General features: G+C 40.2%; 1 protein-coding gene across 1 annotated transcript; it reads left to right on the forward strand.

The window, feature by feature from the left end:
* Positions 1-733: 733 nt before the first annotated feature.
* On the forward strand, positions 734-19,522 carry HADH (hydroxyacyl-CoA dehydrogenase). The gene is made up of 8 exons (XM_030947902.1): positions 734-866; positions 4,009-4,137; positions 5,436-5,593; positions 10,326-10,452; positions 11,704-11,793; positions 13,336-13,408; positions 16,509-16,625; positions 17,659-19,522. Exons 1-8 carry the CDS (start codon positions 738-740, stop codon positions 17,775-17,777), a joined length of 942 nt encoding a protein of 313 aa, XP_030803762.1. The 5' UTR covers positions 734-737; the 3' UTR covers positions 17,778-19,522.
* The last annotated feature ends 1,310 nt before the right edge of the window (positions 19,523-20,832 follow it).

Below are 20,832 nucleotides of genomic sequence, written 5' to 3' on the forward strand. Positions count from 1 at the left end.
GAGGCTGGGGAAGGGTCTGGAGCACAGGTCCTGTGAGGAGCAGCTGAGAGAGCTGGGGCTGTTTAGCCTGGAGGAAAGGAGACTCAGGGGAGACCTTATTGCTCTCTACGACCCCCTGACAGGAGGGTGTAGCCAGGTAAGGGTAGACCTCTTCTCCCACACAACCAGTGACAGGATAAGAGGACACAGCCTTAAGCTATACCGGGAGAGGTTTAGATTGAACTCTGTGTTCACAGAGGGGGTGATTTGGCACTGGAATGGGCTGCCCAGGGAGGCGGTGGAGTCAGCGTCCCTGGAGGTGTTTAATGAAAGACTGGATGTGGCACTTGGTGCCATGGTCCAGTTGACATGGTGGTGTTTGGTCATGGGCTGGACTCGATGGTCTCGGAGGTCTTTCCAGTCTCATTGATTCAGCGAGCGTGAGCCGCGGCAGCGGGAAGGTGAGCGCTGAGGGCAGCACGGCGACCTCTGAGGCAAAGGGCGGCCATCAGCGCAGCCTGGGCTGCCAGCCCAGCGCCAGCCGGGGGCTCGCGGGCGTTCCGGCAGCGCTGACCTTGCCCTTGCTGCTTGCCTCTTAAGGAATCAGAGGTAGCGAAGGTGAAAGACCCAACGCGCCTCCCACTTCGGCGGGCAGCTGGGACTGGGCAGCCGGAACCGGCCGCCTTCCCCCGGGGCGGAGCGCGGCCCTCGCCCCGCCCGGCTCGGCCCGGCCCCGCCGCTCGCTCCGCGCCTTCGCCATGGCCTTCGCCACTCGCCAGTTCGTGCGCGCCGCCTCCTCCGACGCCGCCACGGCGGCCGCCAAGAAGCTGCTCATCAAGCATGTCACGATCATCGGCGGCGGCCTCATGGGCGCCGGCATCGCCCAGGTGAGCGCGGTGCGGCGGCCCGGCCGCGGGGCGGGAGGGAGCGGAGGCGCCATGGCGGCCGGGGCCCGGGGCGAGCCCTGCGGCCAGCGCGGGCCCTTCCCGGGCTGCTGCTCCTGCGTCCCGGAGCTCCGCTGGGGCTCTGAGCCCGGAGCTGAGCCCGGCCGTGGCGCTGCGCTCCGCGCTGTCCCCGGGCGGGAAGGGACGAGCTCTAGGGAGGGCGAGCGGTCAGGTGGCAGACCAGCATTAATAAAACCCACAGCTAAACGTAACAACTCTCCTGGCGCTTCTCGGAACGTGTTACAATCCGTGGTCAAACTCCTTCGCGCTTGCCTTCCCAAGCTGTGTTTGTGTGGGAAGCAGTGGCTGCGCCGGCTCTCGGCCGGGCTGGGCGGGACGCGCCCCTGCGCTTGCCTTGCCAGAGTGCCGCGGGTTTGGGTTCCCCTGCTGCCGAGGCGGGCTGCGAAGCATTGCTGCTCGCTCCGCTCTGCTTGCTCAACTCTCACTTCTCCTGCTGATCCGCCCATCTTCAGGTCGGACGGCTTGGAGAGAAGAACCCAGGCTGATGGCTTAAATTGCTTAAGGTGGTTCTTAAGATAATGCGTGGCCTTATTGTAAACAGACAGTGTGTCAGTGGAAATACGTGGAAAATGTTGGTTGGAAAGATTATTCTAACTTGGCTAGGGAGCAGATCTAGTGATTCTTTTTCAGACATTTTACATGCAGCAGCTAAAATGAGCATTTAACTGTCATTCATCTTCAGAATTATGAAGTGGTTAATATTTAAATAGGACATATTTTCCCAGAGTTTAATCTCAGGCCTTGGGCTTTTAAGTTCACCATTAGTTTGATAGCTCTAGGACATTAAATTGAAGAGTCTTTTCAGTGATTGAAAATTTCGGCACTTAGTTAATTCAGAGAAAGAACCTGTTGCCCAGGATACCAGGGTAGTTCACAAACTTCACAAAGAATAAGGGGGGCAGGCAAACATCCGAGCGGAAACTGACAGTGAGGCTGGAGCTGGAGCTCATGAATAGCAGTTCTCCATTTCAATGAATTAATAGGTTTGCTTCTCAGAACTAAAGATTTCTTACATTCCTGGCAAATCTCCAGCAGATGGAATACAGAGGCAATTTTTTTGGCTAAGAAAATAGTTGTTTATTCACTTTTCTGATAAAAACACTCCTCTGTATCGTGATACTAGAGCTTGAGGTTTCCACTGGAGAGCCATCAAAGAACAACTTAGAAAAAAGTTGTTCTTTTGTTTGAGGAAGATGCAGACTATGCAAAGCTTATAATTTTCCAGGTAACTGTGCTGATCTTGTTCTGCTGGACTGCATATTTTCAGAGAGCAGTTCATCAAGAGAAACATGTCTGGTATTTGACAGTAACAGGGGTTGCAGGCCTCTACCACTGTCAAGGACCCAGGATTATTTTGCTGTCCATCTGCCTCCAGTTTATCAATCCAAACTTATCTCAAAGCAGAGGTCATTATAACAGTGAGTGGTGTCTCCCTATACCCTATTAATAAAGCTGCTTTTCATCCCTTTTTGAGCACTAAAGAAATTGCATCTCCTCTTGGGTCAGGTGAAGCAAGCCTCTGCTAGGGTATGGCTGAAAGCCACAATTTTTGATTATGCCCTGTGAAAAGCACTTGAAAAAAGCATTAATTGACTCCCCGGCACTTGTGTTTCTTATTACAAACACATTCTTAAGATCATTGGATAGTAGAATTTAGGCAAGTGTGTGATTGAATTGCAATCATTTACTTCCTCTCTGTCCATGTAAATATGGTGGGAAGTGGGAGATGTTAATTTTTCTAGGATTTTTCACTAGCTGGTCTGTGACGATGTCATAAATGGTTCCTCAGTGAAGCTGAGGGCAGCATGGTGCCCTCAGCTCTTAAAAATGTGTTTGGTAATGATCAAAAATCACTTACAAATGATCAGCAGCAGATGAAGTGTTAGGAGTAGAAGTACAAGTTTGGTTTAAGTGGCCATAGTGAAAATAAAAAAACAAGTTGGATAAAGAATTGTCTGTCTGCAGACTGACCCCTTGTTAAAGCTCTACTGCTGCTGTCCAGAGACAATCTGGCATTGCTTTATTTGCTGGGTTAGTGAGGCAAATTGGATAAGAATATCACCATGCTTTTCTTCATGAGGTAGCTGCACTTTCCATTTCAGCTAGCTGTGTTGGAGTAGGTCTTGTGGGTGCATGAGTCTTTAGTCATCACATATAAGGTTAAATGTAAGGTAAAAGATTGCAGAAGGGAAGCTCTGAAGTTGAGTCACTTTAAAACCATCAGTGGAACTGTGTTTTAATATCTGTTTTACACAGTTGCTAAATCACAGCTCTGTTAGTTCAAGGATTCTAGAAGTGAAGAGAGGCTGTTGCTAACTAACAAGAGGAACATAAATAAAGTAAAAGTGAAGTAACAGATAATGAGGAGCTGATCTTTAGTGTGCTGATGCAGTGTGAGACAGTGATGTTACTTGTTTGAATTTAGTTTAAATACCAACCAAAAAGGCAATCCAGTAGTGCTGTGTGTAGCTGAGCCAGTGTTTGCACCAAGTGCAGAGTAAGGAAGCTTTGCAGCCATTCTTGTCTGTGTGGAGTCCTGGAGTGGCAAATGTCCACTGCTGCTCCCAGCTTCTCTGTCCCAGCTTCACCTTCCTGTTTTTGCAGGGACATGCTCATGGCCTGACAGCAGAGCTGTGTTCTGGGGACACAGGGTTGGCCATCCTCTGTGCCACCTGCTCACCCTGCCAGCGTTCCAGTTTTGGCCTCCACAGCCCTTTTTCCTTACAAGATCCAAGGCTCTCAGCTAAAACACTTGTTCCTTTCAAGACAGCTGTTTATTCTGTAACCATGGCCACAGAATTTAGATGCCTTCAGACACAAGATTCTGCAGTGTGAGGGAGAGATTTCTTTTTCCTTTTCCTTCAGATTGTTTGAGACCTTTATCCCTTCAGCATCACCCCAGCTGTATACAGGCTTTTATGATTTTTCTAGTCAAGTGTATTTAATTCAATGTATTTTAGCTCTCTTTTGCCTAAATGCCTGGCATGTTGTCTGTCAACACAAATCAATATGATTGATTATTTTGTGACATTGAGTTGAATTTTTGTTTTCTTTTAACTTCCAGGTTGCAGCAGCCAGTGGTCACACTGTGGTATTAGTTGACCAGTCAGATGAAATCCTTAAAAAGTCTACAAAAGGAATTGAAGAGAGTTTGAAGAGAGTGATAAAGAAGAAGTTTGCAGATAAGCCTGAGGTTGACACCTTCTTTATTCCTCTAGGAAAACTGGGAAGAATAAAAACTGCCATATTGAAGTTATGATATTGCAGTTATGCATTATAGAGCATGTTATTATACTTGCTTAAAAAGGAAACTTTTTTCCCAGTGTGCTCAAGAACCTGGACTTTCAGTTTGTTTTTTATTTTTAATTTAGGGAGGTTGAAAGATGTGTTACCTCATTTTCTTTCCTTAATAAATTTCAGCTTTAAGCTAAAGATTTAAACCAACTTAGCAATCTTTTAAAACAGATGCTAAGTGTAAAATGGAATATAATTATTCATCGTAACTTAAAAGCAAGCAGTCTTTGAGGGCTTACCTGGGAACGCACCCAATTTGTCCAAAAGCAAATAGTAACAAAATTGTCTTAATACCTGTGTAAGGTGTCTTTTATTTTTTTTTCTCCTCCTAACACTTGGGCACAGGATTACTGCAAAGGAAATGAGAGTGCAAGTGACACGTGTCAGATGTAGAACTTTGCACTTGCATTGCTGAGTAAGTTTTGTGTACAGCCAGCCACTGTGGTGCAGTTGATGAGTCTAGCTTTGTATCCTAAGGGTTACTTGTTGCTATGCTTGCTTCTCCGAATTCCTCAGCAGATTCATTCCTTCTTTTGATACATATTAACATATACAATGTATACTGGTATTAATGATTGCCAGAAAATCATGCAGCAGAGGAAGGAAATAAAAAGGGCTTGTTTGCAGGAGTACAAAAGTGCCAGGATAAGTAGAGCATACATATATAATTATGGAGAGCCATAATCAAAAAGAAAACTGTCCACATAATACTTGCACTTTTTGTATGACATTATATTCTACCATATAGAGGTTTTTTCATTTTTACTGTGTCTCCATGTACCCTTTGCTAAAAGTCTTGCATTTCTGTTTGATTTCTGCCCTCACAAACTACGTCAACAGATTTACTAGTGAGAAAACCTTTTTCCCCACTTTTTCACTGAAACTTTAGCCACTGATTGACCAACCAGGTGATCACTCAAGACTCTTGTGCTGAAGGCTGGACTACAGCAAATGGTCTTCCTGAAAGAATGAGTTTAAAGGTCTCCTATTTGCTTCAAAACAGATTTGATTGGCTAGGAAAACTTAGTCACTGGAAAGCATCGTACCTCTTCACACTTAGAATCTTCTCATTGATTTGGGAATGTGGCAGACTGCCTGCATTTTGGGGAGGTCAAAAGCACCAGAGAACAGAAGGGGATTCTCATATAAAAGTAAATCACTGTAAATAGACATTACAGCTGCTTGGAAATGTTTCAGGCTGGTGCTGAGTTCATTAAGAAGACCTTGAAAAACCTCACAACAAGCACAGATGCAGCATCAGTGGTCCACAGCACGGATTTGGTGATAGAAGCCATTGTGGAGAACCTGGAAGTTAAAAATAAACTCTTCCAGACGCTGGATAAGTTTGCTCCAGAGTATGTATATTTTTCCTGTTACATTTTGAAACTTAGACTATTTTCTGTTTTTCCACTCACAGTTAGTTCCCTGTTTTCTTAGCTGCTTTATTGAAGAATGAATTTTGCTGTCTTAGACTAGCTCCAAACTATTATGTTGATGTGGAATAGTGGTTGTGCCAGGTGCATATGTTATAAACATTCTCAGGTGTGTTGCATTGCTTCATTTGCTTGTTGCATTGCTTCATTTGTTGTTCTAGGTGTGTTTAGTCATTAGGATTGCCTATCTATTTGGCAATTTCAAATCTTAATCCAACTACAAATGCAGAACAGTAGAATTTACTTGTTCCAGTGGACATGAGTTACTATTAATGTTGTGTTCCCATACTTAAATTGGGAATTGGAATTATAAAGTATTTGCTTCCAGCACACCTGTCATAAACAAGTTTTAAGTCTCAGTCAGCTCAATAATGTCTTAAGTGAACTAACTTTACTTTGTATTACAGGAGTTAGGAAACAGCCATTGCTGGTTATTGGGTGTGATGTAAAAGGGTAAATAGTATTTTAGTAGGTACTCATTCAGTTACATGAAGTCCCTGGAAATGTCCTTGAACTATATTTGATAACTGTTGGAAGCTACTGTTGAATATTATTCAAAGCCAAAAATGCTGTTAAGGGGAGCATGCAGTCTCAGAAATTTGAGCCTTGTAATTGATGAGTCAGGATCACAAGACCTTGACTGCTTGTTGAGATTTTAGCTAGTACAGGTAAATTCGGGGGTATTGGCTAAGAGGTATCCTAGACTGTCTGATCTGTCAACTGGGCAAGCTGTGCCTTGAGTGTCATATCAAGGGAAAAAAGATTTTATCATTAGTTGACTTCAGCCTGGGGAGATTTTCAGGCTTTCTCCTCCTGTCAGTAATTAAAATTACCTGGTAATTTTGAAAACAGTAAATGATCACAAGCAGCCATGTACTGAGCACAGGGTAACTTGCCATTACCCTGACACACAAAAGTAAATAGATGCCTTCAACGTTTATGAGAGTGCCTTGTTATGGTTGTTTTGTGCCTATTTTGTGCAAACAGACCATTGGTTGGCAGAGCATTAAGGAGCAAATTGGAGTGTACTAAATGGTAAGCTATCTAAAACCAGTCAGCAAGGAAATGTGGGCATGGGCACTTGGAGCCTCACTTAAAAATATGTATGTTTGGAACACCTGAGGGTGTTTTTTGTAAGACTGAGCTGTTTGTCAGCATAGCTGCTGTAAAACATCGAATTTTACATCACAGTGTTAAAACATACTGGGGGTTGTTCAAATATGCTCCTGCCCATTGCGAAAGGGATGATTTTGCAGAGTTGGGAAAAATGGCTAAGACAAGAAGCCTTTCTTTTTAAGAGGCTATTTGGAAGCTATTATAAGCATACAGATACCTTATGTGTAAGATAAAGGAAGGTTAAGTGGATGGCAAAAAAATGGATTGCAGTGTAGAAAGTCTAGATGAACAACTGGTAAAATAGTGAAACTTAGTAGTCAAGTGTTTAAAATATTAGGTTTGGATACAAAAGGTAATTTGTAACTGTGAGAGTGTATAGAGTTGCAGATGGTGTGCTTAGTGTGGGGAAAGACAGAAACCTGTAGTGAGTGTTTTTCCATATGTTAGAAGGAAGCAGTAGGCTTTACTCATCCCACATGGCACTGTGCTGGAATGGAAAGCTCTCCCTGTCAGTGCAAGCATTCTACAGCCTTTTCTAAGACTGAATAGTTCAAAATTTATAAACCTATTGTATGGACTAACTGTTGTGTCAGCTCAGTAGGGGTGGTAGACTTGTGGTTAATTGGTAACAAAGACAGGATTTGTTTAAAGACAGCTTTGAGTCTCAGGAGGAGCTTTGCGTCTGAGGGGCTCTGAGCATTGGTGGCCCTCTGGAGTGTGGGTTACAGGGAGAGACCAGGAAAGACCAGGATGCTGTGGAGGAACAACTTGGCTTCTTTCAAATCTCAGGACTTCCCACAGGGGTGGATGATAGCAGGTAGAAATGTGAGGGACTATGTATTACAGTTGTTCTGGCAAGATGATGGATTCTGCCTGTGAAATACAAGGTGTGAAACCCTGCATTTTTCTTCTTTTGTGATATATTTCATGTCTCATGCATTTCCTCAGCTGCAACATGTACTGGTTCATCTCCCATTTTTGCACTTTGGAGACATCTTCGAGGAAAATAAATAAGTCTGGGAACTGCAAAAAACTAAAGTATTACAATAGCACAATTAACTTAATTCCTTTTCCTTTTCTTATAAAGTAACTGTAATTCCTCTGAAAGTGGATCTAAACATGTAGAGGATGGGAAAGCTATTCTTTTATTGAGAGAAATTGTATTTGTGAGTGGGGAGCAAATTTCTCGTAACTGTTCAAATCAAATATAATAAGCCAGGAGCATTTGGCAATGCCAGAGTGCCCTGGAAACTCAGAGTATTCCCCATCTGGGTAACTGTCCAGGTGAAATGGTGCTGTTTCTTGGGTGCCATTAGTCTGAGAACATACTGGTTTATGTTCTCAGAGCAAAAATTTATGTTCTTGGAGCTTTGCAAAACGTGGAAGGCGGAATTGTGTATTCTATGCCTCTCAGTATTAAACTCACCATATTTGGTATTTATTACTGTGTTATCATCTTTGGAGCAGAGTAAAGCATTGCTACCCATTCTTCAGTTCTGTTTTCCTTTTCTAGAATGGAGTTAATCTTTCATTTCCATTTTGAAAAAGGTCAGGCTAGGATTTTTGTAGACACTGCAGCACTTTTCCAAACAGGGTCATAACAAATATGGCAAAAGAACTTTTGCGTATCCACTTTAAGAACTTTTCTGCATTTGATTTCTGTTTTTTTTTTCTGGAATGTAGGAAATGCCCATCAATATTCCTTGGTCTAGTATTTGCCTTTAGATGTGGAAAGTCAGCTTGGACCTGGCCAGTGTTTTTCAGCTGTTCACTGTGTTCGAATTAATGTGTTATAAAACCATTAAAAAAAGAAGTATTATTCAGTGTTTGCTGTGTAAAGCAGCTGGACTGTAAGAGTCGGATTTATTGGAAATATTTATTAACGTTTCTCTTGTGTTGGGCTCTGCTTTTGATGTCTTTTCCTGAGCCACTAGATGGCACCAAGAGAAAGCACTCTGCTGCTGGAAAGCCATTTCTATGGCTTTACTAGTACTGTCTTCCCAAAGCCTCCCAACTGCTGTCACCTGAATCGGGGATTGTGTCATTCTAAGTCATAGAGGCATGAAAATTCTATTCTAAATTCAATGAAACCAATTGGTTGGTCAGAGAAGAAAGTGTAACTAAATGCACTTATTCACAGTGCAAATCCTATGCTTTTCTTTTTTTCCAAGGCTTTGTATTGTGTGAGGCTACAGAAGAAGAACTGAGGTAAAATCTCTTAAGTGAACTCAGATATAAACCTAGCAGTTATATTTCACAAATCAATGTGCTTCTTTTTTATATGAGTATTTTAGTTTTTACATACAGTGGCAGATTTTCATTGAGACTAAGTGACACTTTTGTATGCACTGACCTTACAAGGTCAAAACTATGAAATGCAGAATGCTCCTTTTAGTACCTCACCTCAGAACAGTATAAGGCCACTTTATGGTGGAGAGGTAATAAAAGAATATTTGTAAGAAGAATAAGCAGGAATTTTCAGGATTTTTTACTTCCTTCACTTCCTTCCTTTTACTTTTTTACTTCCTTCACTAACAAAAAAGAAAACATAATGAAAAATTGAAAACAAAGTGGGTGTTTTTGTCTTGAAATGTTTTCTTTAATGTCACTATAAAATGTCACCATGACTTGGACTTAATTTTTCTGAAAGCTGTGTTGTAAAGCTTAGTTACATCTTAGTACAATGTAAGCAAAATATCCACATAGATAAACATTTGCTGAGTCCAGTAGGATAACTTTTTGAAGGGATAGTAGGATGCAACCCAAAATGAAGGTAGGTTTTAATCTCTAATTTAGTTTCTGATTTTCTGATTTGAAGAAAAAGCAATTTCTCTATCTTTGTGGTGTGATAGCAGGGCTGTTGCGGTTTTCAGATATTTCTGGGGAGAAAAACCCAAACAAGCAAAAAACTCAAACCATTATAAATTGCAGTTAGTAAATCTGGTTTATGTCTGGAAAAGGATTTCATATAGATCTTAAAATTCTTGGCATTTTGTGTATCATTTGCAGTGTCCTATGCATGGCAGGTCTTAAATTTTCTCTATTTTTTTCTCCATCAAATCTTTGCTCTGGTGGTAGGTTTGCTCATCATGTCTATCATTGATTATTTTAAAACAAAGTAGACTGCAAAATTTCTGTAAGACTCCAAAGTGCATTTTTGACATGGCATATGATTGAGTTTCAATAAATGTGTAAATGTTTTTAACAACAAATAAAAATACCCTTAAGGTTTCCAGGATTGCTGAAGGAATTACCTAGAATGGATCTGGGGAGTGAAATAAAATATTTTAATTGCACAGTCCTTTTTTCTAGCCTCTAATAAAAGCATTCAATATAATTCCTCAGGAATCAGAAAGTCGCACAGTCTTTGTAGTGGTTATTTAATCATTGCTGTGCTTAGACCTCAGCAAAAGGACCATGATAAACTGCAGGGATATTTCTGAGAATTCTTGCATGGTTAGCCAATGGATGTCTATTTATATTTAGTGCCTCAGTCTCCTGCTGTCCTTTATGCAATCTATATATTTCTTATTCCCAGGCATACAATATTTGCCAGCAACACTTCATCCTTGCAAATCACAAAGATGGCAAATGCAACCACCAGGCAGGACAGATTTGGTGGTCTCCATTTCTTCAATCCTGTGCCTATGATGAAGCTCGTGGAGGTGAGTGTCCTATAAGCATGCCTTGCAGAGGCTGCTCTCATCATGTTCCATCAGCTACAGCTGCAGCCCAGCAGTGCAATTGTCAGCAGTGGGATTTCAGTTAGATTGACAGAGCAGATCTCAGTTTGCAGCTGCTCTGGTATGGAATTTGCTACCTCTAATGATTAGAGGGTCCTGCATTCTCTGTTGAGGGGCAGGTTTAACAGACAGAGGTTACTCGTTCAGTCTCAAGGCTCCTGAGTTCTCCACTGAACTGCCAACAGAGGTGCTGTTTATAGCCATCATTTCAAGCAGGGAGGCTTATTCATAAGAATTGCTGATACCAGTGTAGAAATAAATAGAAAATGTCAGGAGATGAAATCTTATTGTTTTGTCACTTTTGAAACAGTCAGTCATGTTTATTTCAATATTTCCAGCGCTACAGGCTGGGGAAGAGGGGCTGGAAATCTGACCAGAGGAAAAGGATCTGGGAGTGCTGCCTGATAGCTGCTGAACATGAGCCAGTGGGTGCCCAGGTGGCCAAGGCGGCCAATGCCATCCTGCCTTGTGTCAAAAATAGTGTGGCCAGCAAGACCAGGGCAGTGACAGCCCCTCTGTACTTGGCACTGGTGAGGCCACACCTCGAATGCTGTGTCCAGTTCTGGGCCTTTCACTACGAGAAAGACATTGGAGTGCTGGAGCGTGTCCAGAGAAAGGAAACAGAGCTGGTGAAGAGTCCAGAGAGTAACTCACATGAGGAGCTGATGAGGGGAGCTGGGGTTGTTTAGCTTGTGAAAAAGGGGCTTGAGAAAAAGAGGAGAAACCTTATCACGCCCTAAAATTACCTGAGAGAGGGTTGTAGAGAGGTGGAGTAGCTGCTAGAACTTGTTCTATCAGGAGCTATGGCTGTTTAAATGGGTCTCTAGGGTGATGTCTTTGTGTTTCCCAAGCCAAGAGACTATGTAGCTTTTAGAATTATTTTGATACATTATAATCTCTTAGATGTGCTTTCAAAGAATGGTTCCTTTTACCCTCCTTCCATAGCAGCTGAGTGGGAAAATGTCTTAAAGGAACACAACATTGCAAAATGCTGTGTCTATGTGTAAAATAGTGTTCTGTGTCTGTTACATATTTATACATTCAAGGTGGTTTTCTGCAAAACATATTGTGAATTTCTGGAAGAGTGTTCTGGATTACATTGCTGCAATGGGGAAATAGGAGAGATTCTGCTCATAAATATGCTTATGCCCTCTCTACCTTCCCTGTACCCAGGTCATCAAGACTCCAATGACCAGCCAAAAGACTTTTGAATCACTTGTGGATTTCAGTAAAGCAGTAGGAAAGAGTCCTGTCAGTTGTAAGGTGAGTACGTTTTGACAGTATACTGTTCAGAGGGTCTGTCCTAGTAGACTGTTAATTTTAAAGTGGTAGGTTTTAGTAGATGTATGAGCACTTCAAAAATTTCTAGACTGCTTCTTGTCCAGTTTGTCTTCATAATTAAAAACAATTTGACAAAGAAAACACCCACATTTACCACAAGTTCTTCAAAGTCCAGTGACTCTAGACATCTTGTCTTGAGCAGTGAAACAAACAGGTATCAGAGCTTACTATTATGGAGTCTTTTTTTCAAGTCCTGCAGAAGTATAGACAGAAGAGCTTAAGCAGGAGCTCATCTTTAGCCATGTTAGAGACAAAACTGCTGCCTCTTGTACTGTGAGGCAGTTGGCTGAATCCTCCACAGTGTGTGCTCACTGCAAGTTTTTCTTAAGACTGCAGTAACTAGGCACATGTTAATCTTAATTTCTTCTTAGCTTTGGTTTGTTTTCTCTAGAGAAACACCCTACTTTGGAAGCTCACTTTTTCTGAATCCATTAAGCTGTGGTCTGGATAGCTTTATGCAAGCTACTGCTTTGGGTTTCACAGCCCCCAGGAGACAATTGATAATAAAAAGAAGGGCCTGCAGTCCGGTAGTTACTGGATTAATTAATTCAGCTGCTGGATGCTGGACTCTAATTCTAGCTATGTTCTCTAAATTCTGGCTAAATTGTTCTGTGGCCTTAGTTGACTTTTCTCTTTTCTCCTGTTTCTGTCACAGTTTAGTACCATGCAATGTGCAGAATATAGAAAGAATTGTTATAAATTAGCTTGGATAGAGAATAATGCAGTATTCATGCCTGAACTTTTTTTTTTTTTTAAATTCTTGCTTATGGAAGAAATATTGCTTGGGATTCTCTGGATTAAATACTGAGATAAAGTGGAATGAATAATAAATATCTGAAACAGTAGTAATACACAAAATAATATTATATTTGCAGAACTCTTTCTCTTGTGTTTGATTGATTGATTGTGCTTTTGATTGATGCTTGTGCAAAAGAAGTTTTGTATTCATTTGTTACCTTCTGACAGAATGTCTCTTATCTTTTCATTGTCAGTGTTGATGTTTGCTGCCAAAGCTATCCTAACTTTCAAAAGTATGGCTCACCAGTGAGCAGTGGGGGAGAAGCAGACTATTTAGTCAGGAGTGCTTCTGGTAGTGGACACACACAAAAATAACCTTCTAGGGAAGAACTGCTTTTCTCCTAACTTCAGGAAATTGTATCATTAGACTCTTGATAAAGAAAAGACTAGACGTATTAAATTGTTTTAAGGTTGATTGCTTTGGCTTGTAGTAGTCTTATTATTCTCAGTCATGATGACTGTTTATATGCCATTCCTTGTTTGAATTTCTCAATGTTTTATGCTTTAATACTGAGCAGAAAAAATGAGATGAAAAATACAGATCAGAAAGTATCTTAAGTAATGATACAATAAGTGTCTTCATCCACTTGTTTTATTTGTCACATAGCATTGAGTGTAGTTCTGGTAAAGAATGTTTACTTAGAATCTCTTTTTTATTTTTCATAGGACACTCCAGGGTTTATTGTAAACCGTCTCCTGGTGCCGTATATGATGGAAGCTGTTCGTCTTTTTGAGAGAGGTACTTGGTGGGATATTAATTTCAAAGGATGTTGACATGTAACTAAATGTTACATTGCTTCAGGAAAGCCATGGGATTCCCTCAAAATTTTCAGACATTAAAGGCTGGAAATGAATAGAGAATGTTAAATTTAAGCCAGCATGTGTAGCTGGAAAGGCCTTGCCTTCACTTTGAAATGTCAGCTTATGCAGAGTTGGAAGGTACTTGTGTGTGAAACTCCTGGTGGTGGAAAATGTTTCTGGCTTGGAGGTGACAAGGGGAGTGTAGAACCATTGTAAAAACATCCACTGCCACGTATTCAGGAGCTTTCCTCTCTCTGTCCCAGGAGACATTGATAAAAGTGATTGAAAGTCCCTTAATGGGACCATTAGTAAAGTTCTCCTGAGTTCACTCATATGGGGCTTGTGAAATAAACCACCGGTTTTGAGGTAAGTGGTGTAATAGTGTCACATTGTGGTACTGGCATTGAAGTGATTTCAGCTCAGCTACTGCCACATAAAACTTTCTGTTCCCCTTCTGTGTTGATTTTTAGACATAGGTTCTTCAGGAACTCCTGTCTCACTCCTGTTCTCTTATGTTAATATGTAGGTAAAAATAATTATGAATCCCCAAAGAACCACTGAATTTTTCAAAGCATTGAAGCTTGTTTTGAAAAGAAGCCAATAATGAATGTAGTGGATAAAGATGAAATTACAGACTATAATTGCTTTTATTTCAAGTTCTTTGCTCATAGCTCTGTGCGACTAAGAATGTCATTTGAAGCATTTTGTTTTTGAAATCACTGCCTTTTTACAGATGAAAGCACTCCATTTTCAGGATTCCACCAAGTATGCTTTAAATATTAAAAATCTCTTTTAAAGCACATGGAAGGGATGGTTTGATTTCTAAACAAAAAATATAAAACAACACTACTTGTTTATCCATCAACAGATGTACCTAATTACATCTCAAAGGGAGAAAAGAGCAAATTTAGTGACTTGAAAGGCAAAGGCATGAATGTGAGGGGGCATTATTCTTTTAGAACAAGTCACGGTTTTGAATAAAGTGTATGGGTGATTCAGTGTGTTTAAAAGAGGTGCCTTTGTTAAGTGACATGTATCATTGTGCATATTTCAGGAAACAACAGAACTTTTAATTAAATGCAGAAGAAAACAGTTACTGAGTTTGTATGTTAAAACTGAGTGCTTTTGCCTAAGCAAAACAATATTTCGATTTAATCTTTATTCTTTTTCTATCTTCTCCCACAGTGTGATATTTACAAAATTTCTAAAGTTCATTTGTGACTTTTTAACTTTAATGAAATTGATTTAAAAAGCTAGTTGATGTCTTGGGCAGGTTGATGACTGTCTTTTAATTCATATGTTCGAGTGAATCAAGTTAAATTTCTATCAAATCCTTTGTGTTTATTCTCAGAATAGACACTTGAGCCCGACTGTCATCTACATTAAATGAAATTGTGTCTCTTTTCTTGGTAACCCCAAGCACTGGAATGTAATTTTATTGGGCTAGTCCTTGTGTTTTTATTTGTACAAAATCTCATTCTGTTAAATATGCACTTTTGCATAAGCAATATATCTTTATTGTATTATATATGTAGTATATTAACAATGACTTAAATGGGGCATATTGTAAATATTAATGTATAGTGGTCTGTACTGCTCTGCCCTTAGTGGAAAAACTAAAAAGCAGTCAGCTGAGTTTCTATGGAAGTCTACTTTATACTGGGAGAGACTAGAATGAACTAGGAATATAGCCCTTGTTTGCCCTTTTACTGCTTTTTATTGTGCTGTAATTAAATTGTCAGGTGGCCAAGTCCCAAATTGGACAAAGTGGGACAAATCTGTTGAGAGAACAAGTCTGTATACCTGCATCAGCTGCAAATGAGCTGTGAGTTTAGCTGTGTTTGAATTTGGGGAACTGAAATTATGCTAGAATTAGGTAAGACTACTCTCCACAGCTTCTCAGAAATAAAATGTGGCTTAAAAAAAACATTGTCAGCTTTAAAGACTAAAAGGAGGTATATATAAATTATTAGTTCATACAGAACTGTCACTGAAGTTGTTACCTTTACAAGAGATTTTGTAAATTTATTTCTAGGGTTCTCTGATCTTAGGCTTATAAATTGCACAGGCTGTGTCTGCCAAGCTGCTGGACACCGTGCATGCCTGAGCGCATTGAGCATGGAGGTTACTTAACAAGGACCTCTGGGGTTTCTATAACTTCATCCTTTTTGTAACATCTGCAGAGAAAGTGCACTGCCTTTGTCAAAATATGAGTTAGAGGTATGCAGTAGAGGTGCATCTGCTTTGATGACAGTCTAAAATATGTATTCCTAGCTAAAAATGAGGTTGAAGTTAACTGTGACAATGTGGCAGTGCAGCATTTGTATTTTTATAGCTCAAAATGAAGTAGAAGTAACAGATTTCTGATAATTTTGATTATTTCTTTTTAAATAATTTTGGAATTCATGAATTCATCTGCACCTGCAGAGTCATTTCAGGTCTCTCTTATCTGCCATCTCTGATTCCAACAGATATCCTCTGGTGATAGGTGCTGTAGCTAAGCATGTTACTCAGATGCTCCTGCCCCCTCTCCATGCCGGCCTTACCCATCAGCTGGATGTCACTTGTGTTCTGGCAGCTGTAGTGTAAGGGTAACTCTGTCTTGTGCTTCGTTCAAAAGATGCTGCTGATCTCATGAAGCTGAAATTGAGTTATTTCCTTACTTCCCCTGTTCTGCTGCCTCTAAAGAAGGTCTTATTTCTTCATAGTGCCCAGTTCTTCCTTTAATCGTTCTGATAGGGTCGGCATGGTAGCTGTGGCTCCATCAGCAGTGCAGTGCTCTGTATTGAAATGCAAGAGGAAACCAGGAAAATAGAAAGCAGGCCTGCAGGGCTTGTTTTTTTTTTTTTTTTTGTGAGAGGTTCAGCTTTATGCTTCAGCATGTGTATGCTGACTCCAGTTTTTGTGGCTGTGAAACATGCAGAGATTTCTGTGAAGAGCTGCACCAGGGTGAAATAACACCCTGTTAATTATTTATAAGTGGTGCCAAGGAGATGTGGAATCTTCTCTGTTCATCAAACTGTCAATCTTTTCTCTAGGAGATGCATCAAAGGAAGATATTGATGTTGCTATGAAGCTTGGGGCTGGCTATCCCATGGGTCCATTTGAACTGCTGGACTATGTTGGGTTGGATACCAGTAAATACATTATAGATGGTACTGCATGCTTTTCTTTTGCTTTTCCACTTTCTAGCTAAATTGTAGATGTTTTAATGCAAATGTGACTCTTAATTATTTAAACAATGTTTATGGTATAGCGTTTGAACTGTTGAGGAGAAAGGAGTTAGGATTCAGCTCAGAATGCTGTGTGAGTACAGCATTTGTACTGCATGCCTGTACCCTTTGTACTTGGGGACAGAACAGTGGTGGCTTTGCTGACTTCATCAAGTCTATTGGAAAATAGTAATGATATTAACATTAATGGTGCTTTATATGACTTAAAAGAATCAGTGGGAAGGGTGACATGTACTGGAGGTGAGGAATTCTGTGAAAATCAACAAATGTTGAGACTCCTATCCTTTTTCTACCAGCCATATTTTCATTCTTAATTAATAGGAAACCCAGCAAATATCTCAAAAAATGTAAGTGAACCATCTCCCTGTCACCTCAGTTAATAAGTGGGTGAATGTCAATACAGTAACAAAACCATACATAATTGGTGATGGCTTGTTGATGGTTGTTGTGTTCTTTTGAGTGAGCAGCTTAAACATTCTCTGAGGCAGAATGTCATTTTGATGATGGCATTTTCAGTGGAACCTCTTTTGCTCTTAGTCAGTACTGTGGAGTAGTGTTATTATTCTAAGTCACCATGTGTTTCACAGGTAGAAATTCAACTTGGAATTTCTTTGCACTTGAATTTCTTTTCAGCAGAGCCTTTATTTTATTTCCTTGTACTTAACTATGTTTCAAAAGTTCTCCTTAATTGTTTTAAAAAATCCTCAATTGTGGAGATTATAAGGTGTTCAGAGTACACAGAGCTGGAAGACTAATTCTTAGATTAGTGCATAATCATCAGTACTGATCTGGGCTTTCTGAAGCTGTACTGCAGGGTCTCAGAGAGCCTAGAATAAGTTCCAGTCCTCCTTCAGTTTTCTGACCTTCAAATATTTTTCTAAGGAGATGAGGATCTCTGTTATCTTTGCATATAAACAGAACTGTTACTAATTCATCCACTTCCCTTCCTTTCCAGGGTGGCATTCATTAGAGCCCAACAATCCTCTTTTTGCACCCAGCCCACTCCTGAATAAACTGGTAGAAGAAAAGAAGCTGGGTAAAAAGACTGGAGAAGGATTTTACAAATACAAATGAACTCCAGACCTGAAGAGGTGTTAAACTATCTGTATATGCTATTCAGCATTGCCATAATACAGATGTTTAAACCTTCCCAAGGGTGGCACAAGCTGCATTTAGAACATAACTCACTTGTGAACTGAGTGATTGCGCTAGTTAACTATGGTCAAAGCTTGATTTGGTAGATTGTTTTTTTTCTTGTAATTCCAAAAAATCTTTCAATGTACAGTGCCTTCATGAAATGTTGATTTTTCTCAGGTGCAGTACAGAATGACAAGTGAATTTATGTATTTGAAACGTTATTATATTGATGGGGAAAATCCTAAAAATAACCTCATTTTCTTAAAAATAAAACTTTCAACAATTTTGTATTGGGTGTGAGGGCTTGCAGTTGTGTCTTGGATGGAGCCCACAGGGTGGCAGTCTCTTCCCACACTGACAAATGCAGCCTGGAAAGTCAGTGGGTTGTTTTGTTAGGATTTTTCTTAAGTGCACTGCTAATCTGTAGATGTAAATTACAGTGCCTTGAACAATAATGTTTTGAAGGACATATTTGAAAACAAATAAAAGAACACCACAAAGGCAGGCTGCTCTCCAAACAGAAAGTTCCCAATAAAACATTTAAAAGCAGAGGTCATGATTTGCATTGGGATTTTCTGTCATTTTCAATTAGTGATTGAGGGCCTACTTTTGCTAGATGCTGTAGAAACATAATGAAGATTTCTAGGGGATTTCTGGTCTCAGGGGCATAAGCTAGGGTGCTGGTGAAAGCTTCTGAATGTTTGCTAGAGTCCTGTAAATTGGCTGTATTTAAAGTGTCATTTTTACACCATACACTACTACTGCAGTTGAGTACCTTCAGGATTGCAGTTGGGAGTTTGTGCTATGTAAACAAATAAGTGTGTCTGGCTGTGTGAGGCACTTTCTCTTTTGCAACTTCATTTCCTTGGGGCTTAGCAGAGCTGAATTTGTCCATGGTGGGAGTGCATCAAATCCTGTCTTTTCTCCAAGTATTGCAGAGCACTTGGGCATGAGGATTGGTGTTTCAGTTCAACTCAATAGTAGTGTTCATTTACTTTCTGTACTTAGTGCTTATATACATATTTTTAGTTACAGAAATTATGAATAATTATTTAATGTCAAGTTGCCTCTTCCTTTCTTCTCCATCATCTAATTCAGATTGCATATATAGAAACTGAGTGCTCACAGAGGTTAGTTTCCTGGACATGATCATATAAGAAATCTCTAAATAGATATTAAATTCTTGGTTTATTGGATCCTGGTCCTTAATTACATATCATCTAATTTTGAGCCACTTGCCTTGAAAGAAAAGGGTTAAAGGAAAGAAATAGTGCTATAAACAGTCTCTTTTCTTTACTAGTATGTTGTTAAACTGACTTGGTTTTACTGGAATCCAGTCCACTTCTTATATATGAAGTCTGTTTCACTGAAGGTTTTTAATGCTTGTAGCTCAGTTTAGTGACTTTTAAATACTGCAGGGTGAAGATAGCTTCAGTACTACTGTTTTCAGTAGTAATTAAAAATAGGAATATGTATGATTCATGTGTCTTAAAAATGCTATTTGTTTTTTACAAAAAACATTTAGGTAGAAGTAATTTGCTACTGGTCCCTTTACTTGGATGATGATCTTTAATTTGGGAAGGGGAAGGTTAATGGCAAGACCTAGGTTATTTAATGTTAAATGTGCAAAATATTTTTCACTAGTAAATGTGATATTTTGGAAAAATAAACTTTCTCTAAAACAGTTTTCCTTTCAGGAGCTCTAACAGGTACAGTATGTGTATATGTAATAAATAGAGGCATTTTTGAGTTGGACTTGCTATTTGAGAAGAGACTTTTTTCTGTAGCAGAATAGGCCCTGTGGAGGTACTTTAATGGTGGGTGGGGATAGTTTATTTTATCAGCATGTGAAGTGCTGGGCCAGGATGAGTAGAGATGAGGTAAAAAAAAACTTCAAATGCTCCCTCTTAAATGTAGATCAGAATGCAGAATGGTAATTGAATGACTGTAGTCATTTGAACAAGGTAAGCCTTTTCTTTTGCTCCTCACTGGGGAGGCATGGAGAATGTAGAAGTCCTTTTGAGAGGGGAAAATGGGGAAATTAGCCAGAAGTAGGATATTAAGTAGTCATTCCTGAATTTTCCAAAAATTTCTACAGCTTTGATAGTTTAAAGATTTCTAGAGAGCTTAAAGAATGAATATGTAATGAAATAAAGGAGTTGTCTGTTGTCACCTTTTCCTCAGTAAAGATTATTTCCCATCCCTTGCTGTGGCTGTGACTTGAAGCAGAGGTACCTGAGCCACCTTCCACTGCACACAGTGTGAATGAAGGGGAATCTCCTGCTGGTCAGTACCTCAGACTAGCATGTGTTACATTAGACCTGCTCTCACCATTCAGCTCTCCTTGAATTTTTATTAATAGTGGAAAAGAGATTGTGGAAAAAAATGAGAGATAGAAGAAAAAGGAGGGAAGGGTGTTTGCTTTCCCTCACTGCCTACTTTTAAAGCCTTTAGTCTTTATTATCCTTTCTGTCAGCAGGCCTCACAGATTTAGAGCATTTGCCCCACTTTGGTCAAAGCTTTGGGATGTACGCTTGGCACAGCTCGAGGGCAGCTTGACAGCCAGCAGCTGAGGAGTCGGACGTGAGCCCAGTGGCTGCAGCTGGGAAGATGCTCCAGATTCAGCATCTGGGTCATTTCAGCTGCCAAATGTGCTCCATCTGTGGTCAACCTAGCTGCTGACACGGCAGGGGAGAAAACAGGAGCACAGCAAATTTTAAACAGGGACTTGAAAGCAGAATCTTTATTGGGCAGAGGAGGGTGCTCTGCAGGAGTGGCTTATGGAGAATAAAGTGCAAGAGGTGGCAGTAAAGTTTGATCTGGAAAGGAATTAAGTGTGTAGAATTTATTGACTCAGCAACTGCATAAAATAACTTGGAAAGGTAACTTTTTTCTTTCATAGATGAAGTGTATTTGTCACCCAAGCCATCTGACCCGAGGGTTTTGAGGTGACAATGCAAATATCCTTCAAAAACCAATTAACAGAAGTTAA

The sequence above is a fragment of the Camarhynchus parvulus genome, chromosome 4 (genome assembly GCF_901933205.1).
Source record: "Camarhynchus parvulus chromosome 4, STF_HiC, whole genome shotgun sequence".
Classification (NCBI taxonomy): domain Eukaryota; kingdom Metazoa; phylum Chordata; class Aves; order Passeriformes; family Thraupidae; genus Camarhynchus; species Camarhynchus parvulus.